The sequence below is a fragment of the Cyprinodon tularosa genome, unplaced genomic scaffold (genome assembly GCF_016077235.1).
Source record: "Cyprinodon tularosa strain WSP-4 unplaced genomic scaffold, ASM1607723v1 ctg365, whole genome shotgun sequence".
In the NCBI taxonomy this organism is placed as follows: Eukaryota; Metazoa; Chordata; class Actinopteri; order Cyprinodontiformes; family Cyprinodontidae; genus Cyprinodon; species Cyprinodon tularosa.
Window position 1 is genome coordinate 638,416 of NW_024039080.1, and position 18,360 is coordinate 656,775.

At 41.8% G+C, this 18,360-nt stretch overlaps 1 protein-coding gene across 1 annotated transcript in view; it reads right to left on the minus strand.

The window, feature by feature from the left end:
- Positions 1-16,788, minus strand: part of stag2b (stromal antigen 2b) — a 40,651-nt gene extending 23,863 nt beyond the window's left edge. Inside the window, exons 1-18 of the mRNA XM_038295999.1 lie at positions 16,595-16,788; positions 14,606-14,735; positions 12,212-12,293; positions 11,967-12,110; positions 11,785-11,881; positions 11,628-11,704; positions 11,333-11,537; positions 8,097-8,248; positions 4,593-4,666; positions 4,370-4,493; positions 4,128-4,226; positions 3,856-3,935; positions 2,847-2,954; positions 2,622-2,733; positions 2,427-2,544; positions 2,239-2,342; positions 1,239-1,331; positions 1,052-1,141 (exon numbers count right to left, since the gene is read on the minus strand). Coding sequence (XP_038151927.1) covers positions 1,052-1,141; positions 1,239-1,331; positions 2,239-2,342; positions 2,427-2,544; positions 2,622-2,733; positions 2,847-2,954; positions 3,856-3,935; positions 4,128-4,226; positions 4,370-4,493; positions 4,593-4,666; positions 8,097-8,248; positions 11,333-11,537; positions 11,628-11,704; positions 11,785-11,881; positions 11,967-12,110; positions 12,212-12,293; positions 14,606-14,649 — 1,803 coding nt within the window. The 5' untranslated portion in view covers positions 14,650-14,735; positions 16,595-16,788. The remainder of the gene's footprint in view (positions 1-1,051; positions 1,142-1,238; positions 1,332-2,238; positions 2,343-2,426; positions 2,545-2,621; positions 2,734-2,846; positions 2,955-3,855; positions 3,936-4,127; positions 4,227-4,369; positions 4,494-4,592; positions 4,667-8,096; positions 8,249-11,332; positions 11,538-11,627; positions 11,705-11,784; positions 11,882-11,966; positions 12,111-12,211; positions 12,294-14,605; positions 14,736-16,594) is intronic.
- Positions 16,789-18,360: the final 1,572 nt, after the last annotated feature.

Genomic DNA, 18,360 nt, shown 5'->3' on the forward strand with positions numbered 1-18,360 from the left:
GTTCCTAACAGAGCACTTCGCTCTCAATCTGCAGGTTTACTAGTGGTTCCTAGAATTTCTAAAAGTAGAATGGGAGGCAGATCTTTTAGTTATCAGGCTCCTCTCCTGTGGAACCAACTACCAGTTTTAGTCCGTGAGGCAGACACCCTGTCTACTTTTAAGGCTAGGCTTAAAACTTTCCTTTTTGATAAAGCTTCTAGTTAGAGTGGCTCAGGTTATCCTGAGATATCTCTATAGTTCTGCTGCTATAGGCTTAGACTGCTGGAGGACATAGGGACCCCTTTTTCATCATTCTGCTTCATTCTATCTCTATTCTCCCACTCTGCAGAATCTGTTAGTTCAATCTCTAACATTCTGCTCTCTCTGCTTTTTCTCATAGTAGCTTCATCTGGTCTGTTCCTGTTTGGCTGTGACTCCATCCTGGAGAGAAATATCAGCTGTGCTGCTGCCATCAACACCTTTGTTTCTAGATGTTGGAGATCGGCCTGTTTTCCAGTGTAGTCCTGTTTCTCTGACTGTGACTAACTGGATGTGCTCTCTTCATCCTCTGACATGGGAGCTGGCTCGGAGCTCGTCTGCCTGGCTGTGTGTTTCCTGGACGGGGCCGCCTGTGGAGCTGGTTGACAGTTGCCTTTTGTATCTATGCTTCTTTTTCTATGTCTGCTTCTGTCTCCTTGAACCCCAGTGGGCCTCAGCAGATGGCCGCTCACACTGAGCCTGGTTCTGCTGGAGGTTTCTTCCTTTTCAAAGGGAGTTTTTCCTCTCCACTGTCGCTACAAGCATCCTTAGTGTGAGGGATTGCTGAAGAGTCAATGAGTCGATGCAATCAGCTGGTTTTCCTTAGATAGAAAACTTTGAATCAATCTGACTGGATGATCTGGTGAACTGGAAAGGTACCTGAGATGACATGATGTGAATTGGAGCTATAGAAATAAACTGAATAGAACTGTATTAATCGTCACATCTTTTTAACATGACACTGGACTCAACAACAGGCCGGTTAGACGATGACCTTTAGTTTGAAATCATGTCCTAATGTGATCAGCCGTACCTTCTCCAGACGTCCTGTGGTGTAAATCTCCAGGTCAAAGTACTGAGGCAGCTGTAACAGGTTGGTCACCTTCTCTGCATCAACAGCGTACTGTTGGAGGGTAGGGGGGGAATAAAAATGCTCAACATTAAACTTTCTAGCAACATTTACCCAAAATAAAACAAACAGGATCTTTTTGCTGTCGTACCTTGGCCAGAAGAGGCGGTAGAGCTACAGCGAACAGTTCAGTGATTCGTGTCCGATCGTCCAGCTGGGTCTTCTTCTCTTTCGCCGTCATTACCTTAAGAGCAAAGGGAAACCAGTTAGACGGTCCACACCACTGCTTTGCTTCCAGGTCTGCAGAAATACCCTACGATTTAAAGTCAAGGGATCCAGAGATGGCAGGAAACATGGAATCTGTTTTTGACGGACAGAGAGCCTTGGTTTTCATTCACATTCAATACTTTAGAGTCCAATTAGAAATTAACATCACTCCGGGTCTAAATGGAGAGATTACAGACACAAGAAATGCTAAGAAAGTGGGAAGGAAGCAAGGATAGAAAGAAAAAAGGAAGGGAGCAAGGATAGAAAGAAAAAAGGAAGGGAGCAAGGAATAAACAGGACGGGAACTGGATGAAAGAGAGTATGGATGGAACGAGGGAGGAAAGGATGCAAAGAAGGAAAGGAGGAGGGAAGGATGGGAGCAAGGAAAAAAGGAGGGATTGAAGAATGAATGAATAGAACGAGGGAGGAAAGGGTGCAAAGAAGGAAAGGAGGAGGGAAGGAATGGAGCAAGGAAAAAAGGAGGGATTGAAGAATGAATGAATAGAACGAGAGAGGAAAGGATGCAAAGAAGGAAGGAAGGAAGCAAGCAAAGATAGAAAGAACAAAGGAAGGGAGCAAGGAACAAACGGGACGGGATGTATAGAAAGAGGAAGGAAAGGATGCAAAGAAGGGAGGAAGTGTTACATTTTTGAAAAGAAAATTTTAAGTTAGGATTAACTTTTATACTAGAAGCAATATCTTTTCTAGATGTTAATTTAGGTCTTATAAAATGATCAAATCTATTTATTTTTCTACAATATGAGGAAACCCTGAATAGATACTGAGGCGTCTGAAGCTGTTTGTTCTCATCAGATCCCAGTAGAGTCTGCATCAGCTTTAATAACATGATCTACTGTAGCTCCTGGTTCTGCTGGGCCTCTCACCCTCTTTCCCGTTCCTCTCCCAACAGGCGGATGGCATTCAGCAGCCTGACGCACAGTGCACAGCATGATCTCAATCAAAGCTGTCTCCTGTCTGTCTGTAAGAGCTGAACACACCAAAGCCAACCAGTCAGCTTCATTTGGATCCAATCCAAGCTACAAAGCTTCAGCTGAAAGAAGCAGAGTCGTACCTTCCTCTCCTGGCATGGGGTCGTCCAGCAGTAAGCTGATCATACACTCCCAGTCTTTCAGTAGCTCTGCACCACATTCCCAGAGGGAGTCTACCAGGTAAGCTGCGTGCTCATGGAGCTACAGGGAAGCGCAAAGGAACTTTAACCACGTGATAAAAACCTGCTGCATCAGGAGAAACCAGAAACAGACCCTACCTCACTCTCCAGGAAGAAAAAGACAGTGGTCTTGATGAGGTTGGCGTTAGGACTTTGTCTGCCTCTTCTTTTAGGGGCACCTTCCTCCTCTGGTTCTCGCTGACTGAACAATCTGTGAAGAAGTGGATCGTTACCAGACTCTGCAGACAAGAGGCCTCTTCAATCTACCCAGGATAAACCCTTTGAGGTCTAAACAGGTTGATGAACTGCTAGAACAAAACTTACTTCTTGTAGAGGAATTCTCCAGCTGCAATAGCAACCGGCCGGTGTGCCGAGTAGACCAAGTGATAGACGCTCTCGCAGTCCTCGGGCGTCAACACCTCATCTGTACTACTGCAGAGACAAACCGAGTGCATTAATAAAAGGTTCCTGCTCATGTAGAGAAACGTCAGTGTCAACAATAAATAAATAAAAACACATTTTCTAATCAAATCATTGCATCAGACCTCACATGTTCCCCACCCTGCTAAAGCATTTCCTCAGAATACCAGGGTTAGATCAGGGCTTACAAAGCAATGCTGCCCCTCCCCCATCTATTGCTGACTGCTTTTCCCATCACGATTTCAGCGCCGCCTATCACCCATGGCTCAAAGTTTAGGGCTGCAACTAACAATTATTTCGCAAATCGATTAATCTGTTGATTAATTTTTCAATTAATCGGATATCTAAAGAGACTTTTAATCAAATTAAACCAGGTGAAACTCAAACTTTTCCACTTGTGGTGTTCTGGATAGAGCAGATTGACAGATGAAAAAGTTTGTTTTTAATCTTAAATAAAAAATTTATATACATTGTTTAACAATCTAGGTATAATTCCTGCTCTAAGTGAGTCGCTCTGTCACCTAAAGGCACGTTTTAGAGTCTCTATACTCCAGTTAATGATTACTGAATTAGGTGAACATTATTTCTATAATCTGATTAATCTAATTATTGCTTCAGCTCTACTTCAAACTATTGAAACAAACAAGTTAAAATCTGAATCTGCAGATCAGACCTAACAAAACAAAAAAATCCTGAGTGCTGTGATGTGATTAAAAGAGCCAAAGTGAAGTATTCTCTGCAGGAAGAGGAGGGAAATGAATCAATTTACCCAACAAATGTGTTTCTTTTTGTTTTAATCTTTGTGCAATGATAAAGCTATTTTTGCTGTACAGCAGCAGGAGCAACTGTTGCTTTGTTTCTTTCAAATGAAAAAGGTCAGATTGTAGATTTTAGCAAATAGAAACCCACTTACTTTAAGACTAGCGTCAGCAGTTTAATTGCTTGTACGGCAACATCGTATTCCTTGTCAAGAGTCATGGAGACAATCCGGTCCTGAGAGAAAAGAGCAGAAGGGGTCAACTTGGAGAATAATCTGGGTTATTAATAAATCCTTGTTAGTCACGATAAAAGCAGCCAGTTAAACTGAATATGATGTTTTAAATGAAAACACTTTCCGCCCCGGTGGACAGATGAATGACAGATGAAAAGGTGCTGTGTTAAAGTCGTCCAGCAGGTGGTGCTGACCTTAAAGCGGCTGGTGAAGAGCTCCAGTCTTGCATTCAGCTCTCTGTTGTGGTAGAGGCCCTGCAGAGCTGTCAGACACTTGAGACGTACCTCTCCTTGCTGCAATCAAATCAGACGCAGCAGGCAATGTTTATCACAGTTTGCTGCACTCATCAACGCGCATTTTAACAGATATGAGTAAGAGAAATATTTACTCCACACAATAACAGCTGCCACACGGGAAAAACGTAAGAACAGCATACCTTATCATGCATGGTCCAACCCACATACTTCAGATAGCTGTCGTTGAGGAAGGCATCGCTGTACAGTTTCATCCACACGCCGATCTCCTCTATGCAGATGGCTCTGATTTCCGCTATAGAGTCTCTGTAAACGCAATTATTTATTCAGAAAAAGAAAAAAAATATATATCTAGATTTGTTTAGGCAGGATTGTTTGCCAACAAATATTAATGTTAACTCGTACCGGTATCGATGAACAAACACTCCTTTGAAAATTGCATTCATCATGTTCTCAATTTCATCCTGATTCTCTTGGAGCTGAAATAAAGCACAGAAAGAAACTTTTTAAATACGTCAAACATGAACCTAAATGATCATATGGTTAGTGGTCACCACATTTCACTGGGATTAAAATAATCCAGACAGATTACTAGTTTCATCTACTTCGTTTCTGAATAAACTAAGAATGAATGAAAGCAACACAAACTCTGCCAAGCAGGCCTACTAAATACTGGCATTAATCAGGAAACTTCAAAGTCATTAACAGGCTTCAAGAACAAATATTAATTTCTCCCTTCATGGCCGTTTAATCAGCATCCAACTCAAGTTTAATAAGCTGAAGTGATGCTGCATTTAACTGACACAATGATTAATTAGGTTGGACCTTTGCACATAACTCTAAACTGGTTCCCATGGTAACAGGGACCTCGGCACCCTTTTAAATGACAATAAAATTTGTTTAAGTCTAAGGCCGTTTCTCAATATGTGTACTTTTGCGTTCTCGTAAAACGTCATGACTACTTCCAATTCACAAAAACAGCAGACCTAGAATGGACAAATTCCCCGGATGTTGTTCTGGCCCCTACTCCTTTACCCGTCTGCTGCAGCCCGGGCCAAACGTCGGCCCGTCTGCTGCAGGCCGTGGATTTTGTGAACCGTTCCACCCCTAGTAAGCATCTAACAGGAGGATATACTCATTGCTTTGATTCACATTGGCTGATCGGTAGTTTAGGTTGTAAAAGACAGAAATCTAGAAGTCTTAACATTAGCCACACAGTTCTAATAGGTTAATACAAAATGAAAGTACTATTACTCATCTAAACATTGACCAACAACCGTTGCTCAACATCAATGAATCAAACTATCGATTCAAAAACATAACTGTTCATATGAATAAATGGATGCAATTAATTTTTTCCTTATAATAGAAACAAGTTTTGGAGACATTACTGTCTTTACAACGAGGGAACTGAACCTCTTCAACTAAAGTACTAATAAACTACAGGGAAAAAAAAGAAAAAGCTCAAGTTTAATATTCAATAGATTTGCGTCTGTTTAAAAGGAATCCAGCAACAGAAAACCTTTCTCTATTTGCAAGGGATCAAAAACGCTAACTTGCCCTCTAAAGGGGGTTTTCTGTTCAAGATTTTTCCGACTGTATCTCTGCTTCTGTCTCCTTGAACCCCAGTGGGCCTCAGCAGATGGCCGCTCACACTGAGCCTGGTTCTGCTTGAGGTTTCTTCCTGTTCAAAGGGAGTTTTTCCTCTCCACTGTCGCTACAAGCATGCTTATTGTGAGGGATTGCTGAAGAGTCAATGAGTCGATGCAATCAGCTGGTTTTCCTTAGATAGAAAACTTTGAATCAATCTGACTGGATGATCTGGTGAACTGTAAAGTGACCTGAGATGACATGATGTGAATTGGAGCTATAGAAATAAACTGAATAGAATTGAAAAGTGAAGTTTATCTTCACACGTTTGTGTGACTTCAGTGGCTTGCAATAGAGAAAGATGAGATTCTGATACTTTGGTGGTAAAACATCTTTTAAAGGCACAGAGTTCATTCTAGTGAAGGAAAAAAAATGACCGATTAGGAAGAAAGAAAACATCATTATGGGACAGTTTGGCCCTCATTTAGAAAAAAAGACCTAAGAGTCACTTCTCTATTAGGAAAAACAAGTATTGATTAGCCTCAATGGAAGATCGCACCGTTGTTCTGGTATTAGTGCTAGGGCTGAGCGATAAACCAGATTTTCAGCACCATAACAACCAACAAATTTCCAAAGTAGGTAAAATAAAACTATTTAATTCTGCGGTTTTTCCTGCGAGTGCTGGTGGCTGGTATTTCCTTCCCCTTTAAGACGGTAATGTGTGTAATCACATGACTCCACCCATCCAGTCAGAAGCGTAAACAAATAGAACGGCGAATGAGCGACTGATCTACTAAACAGAGACAAGTGAAGAAGCGTCTAACACAGCTGTAAAGGAAATGACATCAGTTATCCCGTGGAGCCAAGCGAGAGCGGGTTGTCGGAGTGGAGAGCGCAGCAGCCGGGTTTCGGCGAGGGGGTGCGAGTTTAAACGATGCACATTGTTCTGGCGCCCAGGAAGCAGTGCAAGTTTAAGGCCAATTTATGCCTGCGCAACCGTCAAATCAGTCTCTGTGCGTGACCACGCCCTCCACGCAGAGGTTCTGCAACAGTCGTAGTGCACCTCAAAAAAATCCCGACTACGCGCCGGACAGTCGCAAACCCGCGCAGACCTCAAGCACAAGTGCACAGAGAAAAAGCAGCTGCGATTGGTCCTTCCTATGCCTTTCCGGCTGTCTGTGTGGTCGTGGTGTCCCCAGAAATTCCAGGCCGACGGTGCAGAAGCACACCAGCAAAACTGGTTTGCGCCCCAACTCAAGCAACGTTTGATGTGTGCGGTTGCAGAAGTCTAATCAGGCCTTTAAGGGTCTTGCTCAGGGACCCAGAATGGCAATCTTAGTTGGTTGTACTCACAACCTCAGGATTTCAAGCTCTATGCCCTAGCCACTAGACCGCCACTCCCCTAGTAGTAACATTATGAGAATAAAGTTGGATTTTATGACAACTCTTCCAAGAATCTCTGTCTTCCCTAAAATGAGGAATGCCGAGCATCTTTTGAAGTTATACTTTGGCATCAGCTTCACAAATAAGGAAATATGAAGTCTTTTATCATATTATTATTTTTAGCAGTATCAGAACTGCTTAATTTTTGGTTGTACTTAAAACGTTAGCTAAAGCTTTGGTGAGCTGAGCCCCTGGGTGTCTGCATCACTGCAGCCTTCATGACAGAAGGAACGCCGCAATCTGGCAAACACTGATGGGTCAGTTTCATGGCTGCACGACTAAAACTATCTCCACCTATTGCTTTATTTCGGTCAACATGATACATTTACAACAAAACCTCAGGAAGACTTTAAGGAATGCCCACAATGACAAACATTCTGCCATGTTTATAGATCTCCTCGAACGTTTCAGAAAAAGTTGATTAAAAAAAGGTTCAAAGGTCAGTAAAAAAACAAATTCTCCAACCATAAACAGCAATATATATTACATATCAGAAACATGATGTCACCGTTACTCAGTTACATCACATCTCAATATATTTCAATATTAAATAATTGTCCACCCCTGCTAAGTTTATAATATTTGGGGCACAGCTTATTCCGGGTGTTTAGTATTGAAATATAAATTATTTTAACCACCCAGGAAGCTTCCATCAGTGGGGAACTTAAAAAAAGCCACATTATCCAATAACTCGTCCACATAAGACAGACAGCAGTCAATGATCAGCCGGTTTTAATGCTACAGATAAGACCAGTAAGATATTAAACGGTCCGGTGTTTTTATAACTCCTGATCCTCAGTCTGCTGCTACATCAGTTACTGCTGCCTCTGAACGCCTCCCCAGGCTTCCTGTAGAGTTAGCTGGGATTCTGCTCACCTCTTTACGCTTTTGGAGGAGAAGCTCCAGCCTGTCGTTGGCTCTTTTAGCAACCATTTTATTCCTCTCTGCGTCATACTGGCGCTGGGTGTTGTCCATATTAATGCTCAGGTTTAGAGCTACATTCACCAGGGCTGTCATCAGCTTCATGGCTGTCAGGGGAAAAGAAAAAAGAGACATCGAAACCAACGTTAGGCTCTGTTGAGTTTAGTAGATGAAAATCATTGAAGACATAAAGTCAGGTGTGTGAACTGATTGAGAAACAAAAACCTCATCAGTATTTCTGAAATCTTTAGTAACTATGTGAATATAGCAGGAACCGGATCTTTTAGATACACCAAGAAGGAAATCTTCGACTGGAAATGTCTGATTTTCAGCTTAAATGACTCTGGTCTGTTCCAAACCAAGAAAAACAGACGTTTTACAAGTCAGTGAAAGCATCAAGCTAGGCTCTACCAGGTTGAGCTGACAGGAACACTCTTTGGTGCGGAAGTTTCTATTGAGAGAAGTGACCCACAATTAACAACAATCAGTGTGAGTAAGGTGTTAAAGAACCAAGAAAAATGAAATAATTCTGCACTTAAACGCTGATGAGCTCATTCATTCGGTGAAGGTTTAAATATTTGGACAATTTTAGCATATTCAGCAGTTTTTGGTGTTTTATGGGGTATTTAATAATGCCTGTTGCATTAAGATAAGATTCACATATTAGCAGTATCGGTTGCTACAAATAATCTGTATCGACCTAAATCAGAGTCAGCCTCTCAGGCTTTTCAGAGATCAGAAAGAAAAAGATAGAAATTGAACGTTATTGATCCACATTGGAGAAATTCACTCTGCATTTAACCCATCCCCTTGGGGAGCAGTGGGCTGCCACTGTGCGGCGCCCGGGGAGCAGTGTGGAGTTAAAGGTCTTGCTCATAGACCCAGGGTGGAGGCTGGGGGATCAAACGAGGTACTTTCACCCTTCCCAGAGCACAAGCGCACTGCTCTAACCACTAAACCAACACTCCCAGGGCTCGATGTTAACCATCGCCCGGGGCAAGAAGTTTTTATTGTCGGGAGGGTACAAATTTCACTGCATTTGCCCGTCGAGCAAGTGCAATGATCGCAAAAAAATAATAATTTATCACTCAAAATTACTTTAAAATCGCCAAAATTCGCTGAAAACGACCCAGAAGCGTTGGCGGCACCATCTTTGTTGTTTTGTACACATTGTCGCGTGATTTGAAAAGGCCGGGTGATTTTCGGCCACCTAGCGGTAATTTTGATGTAGTTACCAAAACGACATACAAGCTAGAAAGCGCTAGCCTTGTGAGACCATCCTGATCTTGCGAGCTTTCAAGATTTCACTCGCTAATCAGTCTGGAGACTCTCCGTTAAAGAAAATTTGGAGCCGTTCGCCAAACGAACGTCCAATCAGCGTTGGCTTTGAGGCGGGTTGAGGTGTGACGCAACAAAAAGCGTGACAGTTCAGTCTAAAGTACATCGCGGCTTCAGCCGATGAAACTAGCGTTAGCGTGGCTATCGAGCAAGTTTTATCGGAATTACAGAGTATTTACAGAGTATTTCTTTTGCTCTTCTCCCGACTGGTTTCGGCAAGAGTTTGATCTATCAATTGGCTCCTCTTCGTCGTCGCTCTGTTAGTACGTCATATGCTTCGTTGATCTGATTGGTTTATTTGGCCCGTCTATCACCAACATAGGCCAATCAGCTAACCAGTATTTTCGCCCCTTCCCAGAATTAGTTCTGTGGAAGGTTTCCAGATGGATATGCGGAGCAAATCCATCTGGCGGAGTCAGGTTAAGAAAGCGCTATCATATGGTAGTCTTCTGTACAGTGATGCAGGTCATACATTAAAACATGTTCATCATTTTTTTTCTCTTAGACATTGGAGAGGTGCATTTAAATGTTATAGAGCTAAACATGTTAGATTGGTGACCTGTTATGTTATTATTATTGTCTTGTTGCTGCATTTATTTTGTCAGGGGAAACTAATCCTGAGTCAGTTAAAAGTCAGGGAATTCTGAAATGATGTCAGACTGTGGAAACCCTGAATAAAATAACTATGGATAATGATTCTCTAGAAAAGTCACATTATATTAATAGTCTTATCTTGCATAAACATACAGTGAGTTTTTTTTTAGATTTTTAACATTACAATTTATATTTTTCCAACCAAACAACAGTTTAAAGCAAAGTTTAGTTTGAAAAGAATGTGCAGGAAGGATTGAAAAGCATGTTAACACGGTAATGTAGGCTTGAGTTCATTATCTGACGCCTGCAGATCCACACCAGGAACCTGGAAACTTACTGAATTACAAAAAACATTTAAAAAAACAAACATGTTTCATTGATATATATACAAAAATGAGTATTAGGAACTATATATATCAAACATTATACTGGGCAAGTAAAAATTGTTTCTAGGCAAATGGAATGTGAAAGTCACTTGCCCAAAGGGCAAGTGGTAAAAATCCTTAACGTCAACCCCTGACTCCCCACTCCAGGAATCGGTGATCAGCCAGAAACCAGCATTCGATGCCCAACATCTTCTATCGTATTACTCTCCCATCATTTCTTATGTCGATCAGAGATCAAAGCATTAAACAAACATGTGATCGGACTGGTTTAAATAACGGCTGCGCTGTCTGTGTAGTTCAAACACAATGACAGCATTAATGGAGGAAACAGGGAACAAAACCCAAACAATTAATTAAACCTGCTGTGAGTAGAGTTGGACAACTTTTGTCATTTTACATTAATCTAAGTGTGTGTTTTAAGTTTAAAACACGCAAACTATTTGATTTTAAGATGGGCAGAAATCAAAGAGTCAATTTTCTTGAAACTGGCAGTGAAAGTAATAAGAAAGATTTTTTTCCTGTCCCTTAAATGCAGCAGAGTCAAGAACTAAGACTATTTTCTCTCTATAAACACATCAACTGAGGACAGGTACCTTTATGCTCTACTAGACTTTAACAGAACGGAAAACAACAAAGGAAAACGTGGTTTGATGAATTTAGATGATCTTGTTTTATGTTTTAAAACATAATTGGAAAGTAGTATCATTAAAAACAGCAGAGCAGACTTGAAAGGACACCTAAAATAGAAATGATCAGTAAAAGCCTGATCATGCATCCATTTTCGCTCTTCTATTACTAAACACCTTAAGAAGTTGCTAATCATGCCTCAAAGCCCAACAATCAAGCTTCGTGGATAAAGAAGGCTACTTTTACCTGCCAGCGTTGAGGTGTGTCTGAAGGCTCGGACTTGTGAATCTGATAGTCCAGTGAGGAGGGAGATGACCGTGTCCATCATGTACTCGTCGTAGATGATGCTGTACTGACACTGACGCACTAGCACAGAAATGAATTCACAAAAGCTGGTTTTGAACTTCTTCCACTGGGGCCCAGCTATGGTTAGAGGGTAGTCACCGCTGTCCTACAAAGGAAGACAACAACAAGACACTGAAAAACGATATCCAAAATAAACTGAAATAAAGCAAAAAGACCGAATGGGTGTAAAATTTACCTCATCAAATTCCTCCGTCATTCGTCGGATGATCTCAGAGTTCTGCATGTTGCGAAACATTTCTCCACTCACCACCCCTGATGGAGGAAGGCTAGTTAGAGCACTGGGATAAAAGATCAACAGTCTGATAAAAAAAACAGATGCTGTGTTTACAAACCTTTACACCCTGAGCACTGGATGAAGAAATTGATGAGATCTAGCAGAGCAACATCTCTGTCGTGTTTGTAAGACTCGATCCATTCATCAACAACAGACTGCGGACAAAGAGAAATTAGCTCATTAAAAATCCGTAGCGGTTCCTTCTTACCAAAACCTTTTTAAATCCCGTTCCAGCTTTACCTGCATTGCACTCCTGCCCACTTTCACCACCTCGAACAGCATCATGTTCTCCATGCCGTTCTCTTGGTGGTGGCCATTTATGCGGCCTGCGCCCTTCCCGCCTTTGCCTTTCTCCCCCGCCGCCTTCTTCCCTTTCTTTCCACCCTACCAAACATATGGAGAACCAAAAAGAGGCGTGTTTAAAAAACACAACCGAACACGTCGGCCAAGACACATGTGAGGAGGGTTTACACCCAGCTATGTACCTTTCCTTTAGCTGGAATTCCACCTCTGCCATCAAGATCCTCAGAGAAGTCTGTGTCTGAGGAGAATCTGGTATCGGTGTCCCTGTTGAAAGATTGAACATTTAATACCAATATAGTTATAAAGGTGCGCTGAGATTTTAAAACCACTACAGTTTTAAAGTCATAGGGAAGCGGCTGTTCTAAAGGTTGCATTTCCAAATTCTCCTGAGCGGTGCACGACTTTACATGAGTGAAGAAAGTGAATGTGATTGGTCGATTATCAAGGGGGCGGATTTGTTCACATCTTTTTGGTTGTGGCCGGTTTGTCGGAAGCATCTTGCTAGCCAGTTAGCAACTTGGTGCTAGTAGGTTCCCAATGGGAAATGGTCTGCCTGGCTGTGTGTTCCCTCGATGGTGCCGCTGTAGGTACCAGATTGACTCGGGCTGCCAGATTGACTCGGGGGCCTGCGCCTTTTGATGACGTCACAATACATAATTGTTTTAACGTTTGCACAATTGCGCAAAACATTTTGATTGGTCTGGACGGCTTACTAAAGTAATTATAGCGGGGTGTAGGTTTTATTCGAAAGCGGGATTGCGGTTTGTAAACGGACAATTTTACGAAGAAATTCTCCATGGTCCCTGCGCCTTCCGATGACGTCACCGAATTCGCCATGGGCCTTGCGCCTCCCCATGACGTGACATTATGGCAACGCCACTCAAACAAACTACATTGAGCCCGCGGTCTGCATTTGTAACGAGAATAAATTCAGGAGAATGAAGCTAAAGGGATACAAAAAATAAACTTGTAATATTACAAAAACAAAAATACTACGAATACAAAGTATATTCAGAGATTAAAGTCCCTCTGATACTATATAAGTGACTGAGAAACTGCAGATTTGCCACATTTAAGATGGCGCCTATGCTGAGATGCTCTGACGCATCTCAGCATAGGCGCAGGCCCCCCGAGTCAATCTGGTACCTACACCGCCTCTTACAGTTGCTTTTTCTATGTCTGCTTCTGTCTCCTTGAACCCCAGTGGGCCTCAGCAGATGGCCGCTCACACTGAGCCTGGTTCTGCTGGAGGTTTCTTCCTGTTCAAAGGGAGTTTTTCCTCTCCACTGTCGCTACAAGCATGCTTAGTGTGAGGGATTGCTGAAGAGTCAATGAGTCGATGCAATCAGCTGGTTTTCCTTAGATAGAAAACTTTGAATCAATCTGACTGGATGATCTGGTGAACTGGAAAGTGACCTGAGATGACATGATGTGAATTGGATCTATAGAAATAAACTGAATAGAATTTAATTGAAATTCCATTGGGACCAAGTAGCACTAAATTGGTGACTTAGAAACGACGCTGTCAAGGAACGCTATGGACAGCGGAAACATGCAAGAGGAGGAGAGTTTAGTGTCGGAGGTCGTGGATGAGTCTCCTCCGTCATCCATTTTTTATTTAGAGGAGGAAAGCGGGGACGAAGATGTTGTGGAAGAGGACGCCAGGGCGGCAGAAGCTTGGTTTGGTGTAGAAGGCTTCCAGCCGTACATGTTTGAGCCCTTGCCTCGCAACGCTGCCAGTTCTGTTAGCTCTACGCCTGCCGAAGACACAGACGTCCATCCCCGTGAACACTGGGACGCAACTCAATGGGAAAGGAAAGGATTGTGGTTTCAACCGTTGCGTATATTAGCTGCGACACATGAATCAAGATGCTATGACCGAAAAAATATGATTAACAGATGAAAGTCGATATATGATTGGCCGAATTTAGGTGTTCAGGCTGACGTAGAACTAACTGGCCTGCTGAAGATAATGAAAGAAAAACATATTTTAAGACATGATTTTTTTTAAATAGAAATTTTCTAAATTTTGGGACAATATGGTCTGGTAAAGAGTACATTTATATACATGTTTAAGCCAGAATGATTTGACATTCAAATACGATTTCCCTACGCCTTTAAAATTCCCAGCTTGTAAAGATCAGTGCAAATTGTTAGGGTTATAATGCTCTAATTTTTGGGCAGTATTTCCACTTTTGGTTTTGTAATTTTTCTGCATTTTTTTCTTCTCATGCACGAAAGAGCCCTTTTTTTTATTTCGTATTTTATTACAATTTGTTGTTTTTTGCTTTGTTTACCGTTTGTTTGCTCTTGCTTAAAATAAAAGGTTTTAAATTTGAAATCAAAACTTTGAATAAGGATATCATCGCAATTTTATGTTCTCTATTTTTTTTGTAGGTCATACTGTGATATATATGGTGTATCGCTATATAGCCCAAAGATAGGGCAATATTAGATTTTCTCCATATCGCCCAAGCCTATTTTAACGTTTAGCTGTACAGAGCTGAGTAAAACAGCATTTCTAACTGGCTTTAAATTAAAATAAAAAGCAACAACACATAAAAGCGGGTACTTACTGAGGGTAGGCGAACTCTGGTGGTATTTCTGGTGCTGCTATCATTTCTGTAACATCTTCTGGTTAACGTCAACTTTACAACTGACTTGAGATTCTTCGCAAAAAAAGAGATAGGGGGGGTTGCATGTGACCTGGGGAGTAGAAAAAGATTTCAAGAACCACTCAGTGTCATCGTAATAAATACCTCAAATAATACCATCAAACTCATAGAAAACCATAACAAGATAACATCAAAGTCTCTGTGGGGAGCAAACAATTCGTAGATGGGGGAGGAAAAAAAAGTTTCACATGGTAACAGGGGGCGGACACAAACGCTACTGTCATGCCTGCTGTTCTCCTATTGGCTGCAGCTTTCATCTTCGCTCTGGTTAGAGGAAAACGTCATACATGGAAGCTGAGGGTTTCATCCTCCATGACCAAATATGGCACTGTCCAGTCCGCCCATACATATGAAAACCAATCAAAGGGCAGGATCAACATCAACAGGCCACAGTAAAAAAAAAAGCATTGCATGATCTGAAGTAGAAATTCATGCACATCACATAGAGTGAGCAGAACTTTATATGTTTTGATTGTTGTAAGTAATAAATGCAAACGTTTCCTTAGATCTGAGAAGCTCTGATGAGAAATGTGCCCAGTCCCGGGAGGGAAAACAACCCCCCCCCCCCCCCCCCCGTTAAGAGAGGTAAACTTATAAATATGTAGGTAAACAAAAAAGTGTGAATTTAAAGAAATTATTGCAATAAAATAAAGCAATCCTGGTGTTTTAAATCAACAAAGCTGCCCAACAAAGAATATGATTGTATAATATTAATGCTCAACATTAGCTTTAAAGAAGCACAGGTGTGAACGGAGGAAAACTGCCTTCAGGAGCATTTGTGTGACTTTATAAATCAATAGTTAAAGCAATATTTCTAAGGTGATGTTATTACGTGCGTTTCGCCCCGCTCGTGATGGGGTCCTACCTGACAAGCCCGCAAGGTTCTCTGGGTGTAGACCGAAAAGTGGCGCCAAATCGGACAGCAGCGATTTATAAAGTTACAGAGAAGCGGCGGAGTCTCGTTTAGAAAACAGCGAAGCAGTGAAACCAAAGCCAGAATCAACCGAATCCGGAGCTGGTTTCCAAAACCCCGCCGGCTCGGTTCGCTCCCACCACGCCGCCGCCGCTGCGCTCTCCGTCGGCTGCTGTCAGAAATTGACGCCGGTGCGCCGCTGATGCTAGCGCCGCCAGCTAACCCACCGTCTCCGCGTCTTTTCCTCGACGTCAGCTAGTTGAGACCTGATGAACTGAGCATGCACGACTCGGCAAAACCTCACCGTTTGTTTTCGATTAAACCCGAATGAACAAACATTAACCAAGTATTTTATCCAGATTAGCAATATAGAACATCGCTACGTCTATATAACCAGATCATAACAACAAAACAACGTAAGCTCTACTGTAGTAGCCTGAGCTAAAATATACAGCCATTACAGAATGGCGCTAAATAGCTGTTTCTCAATGGGCATTAGATGCCTGGTGAGTGCATATCACACATAGACAAGTTTCCCTCTAATTAATAAAGTATAAACAGTCAAACAGGAAACAACAAGCTGAGAACAAGTATCGCTACTTAGCTAGGTTAGCAGCTAGCGCTAGCCTTACCTAAAAAAAACATCACGTCCTTGCGTCCTCCATCTTGCCTCGGGAGTTCCAGTACCGTATTGCATAAGCAGCAAACACTTTGTTTACAAATAAATAGCGGATTTGTGGACATATAAGACAATTAAAGCGCCTCTTTATTTTGAAAATCGTTTAATTACAGCAGTTGTGCCGAAAATCGACCAAGCTAACCTGCTAGCGACCAAATTAGCCGTGTACCGCGAGCTAGCGCAGCGACTGGGTTCAGGCAGACATCCGCGCTCTGGGCTCCTCCACAGCTAGCCTGGCTAGCAAAATACAAATCAACTAAGTTCCACATAGCTCTCCGCCATTTTACGGCTAACTTACCTTGTTGTACTGTGTTGTTGGGGCACAATCGTAACTTTTATTATTCCTGGACAGTTTCTCCCTCCAACCCGCTGGAAATCTGTTTAAAAAAGAGTTTAAAAGTCGCGGTCAGAGGCAGTTTGGGACGTTCTCACCCCGCTCGCTCCGTAGTTCGGTTTGTTGTTTCGACGACCTAGGAGGAGGAAATGCTGGTGCAGAGCTGCCACCTAGCGGCCACATCGAACCCGTTAGAAACAAAGCCGATGGCCTGACACCTAGTGGTTGCTGACAGGTACTGCATCTCGATCGTACGTGGCTGATAGAAAATAAAAACTTGTCATAATATACAAAACCATATACAAAAAATACAGAGCGTGTATAAAAGACAAATGTAGTTTTATACAGCTTTCCTTATATTTTCATTTCTTAAAGTGCAGCAGTGATCAAATGTAAATAGTGTGGGAGAAAAAACATGGCGCAAATGAATTAATGTGGAAATTCAGAGAATTAATATACATGGTGCAAACATGCAGTATTTTGGTTTGGTGTAATCGGATACACCAGGGGTCTCTAATGTTTTCCAGACCAAACTGATGGCTAGATGGAGCGGGGACCCCCTAATTATATATTGTATAAAATAGTGTTCTATCAAACTGGTCCTATAGTCACTCTATTACAGATGGAGTAATGTAACTAAAGTAATCCCTCCCTGGGATTATTAAAGTATTTCTGCTTCCTGGTTGATGGGACAGGTGTTGTGAATGAAACGGTGCCCAGCTTAATGTGTCGCTGAATGTGAGCATTGATGACTGAAAGACATCTTCTGCCTTCATTTATCTGTTTACTGCAGTCTGTTGAATTAATGTTCATGTGGATTTAAAGACATTTCAATTAGTGGAAAAATTGCAAGGGGGAATATAAAAAAAGTCTAATCAACCAAAGCTCTCGCTCCCCCCATGGACCCCCTGTTGAAGACCTCCGAGATAGGGGAAGGATCAGAATCAGGATCAAGTTTATTTCCAAGTAGGTTTACACTTATAATGAATTGGACTTGGTTCTGATGGTGCAGAACAATTATATATATATATATATATATATATATATATATATATATATATATATATATATATACGGAATCTATAGCAGGGATGGATTTAGGAAATTTGGGGCCCTCTGAATGGAGAAGACAAAACATAAAACGGCCCCATTCTACAGATAGAGAAATGTTAATAGAATAGACATCCATTATCTGTTCTAGGTTGTGTCCCTCTCTTCTTGTCCCTTTTCTTCTTGTTTTCCTCTCTATGTTTTGTACTCAGCTGACTTTTCATGCTGTCTCTAAAGGAATGAAAGATTTTTTCCAAGCACTAAGCTCACTTAGCTGATTGCTCCTTCCTGTGTTTCCAAAAAGGCCAAAGTAAATAACCCAGTCCTTCTTTTCACTGTAGACAAGCCATGATCTGCTTATCTGTTCTCCATTTTTCATTTGGATGAAATAATAGCTGCATGAATCATGACAGCAGACAAGATAGAGGAGAGCAGGAGGCGGGGTTACCAATCTACTCGCTCTGGAGAGCAGAGTTCGCTGCTTTTAGATGTTGTCTCCAAAGTCTCCAGTAGCAGAAAAAAGTCTCTAGATTTGGCGCTAGGAGCTTTTTAGAAATCAAAGTGCTAGAGGGGTCTGAAAAGTGGCTAAATATAGCGACTAAAGCGCTAAGTTGGCAACACTGCTCTTTGCATGGTTTGTTTTCAAATGGTTTGCTGCTGTCTGTTTGGACCTTTCTGAA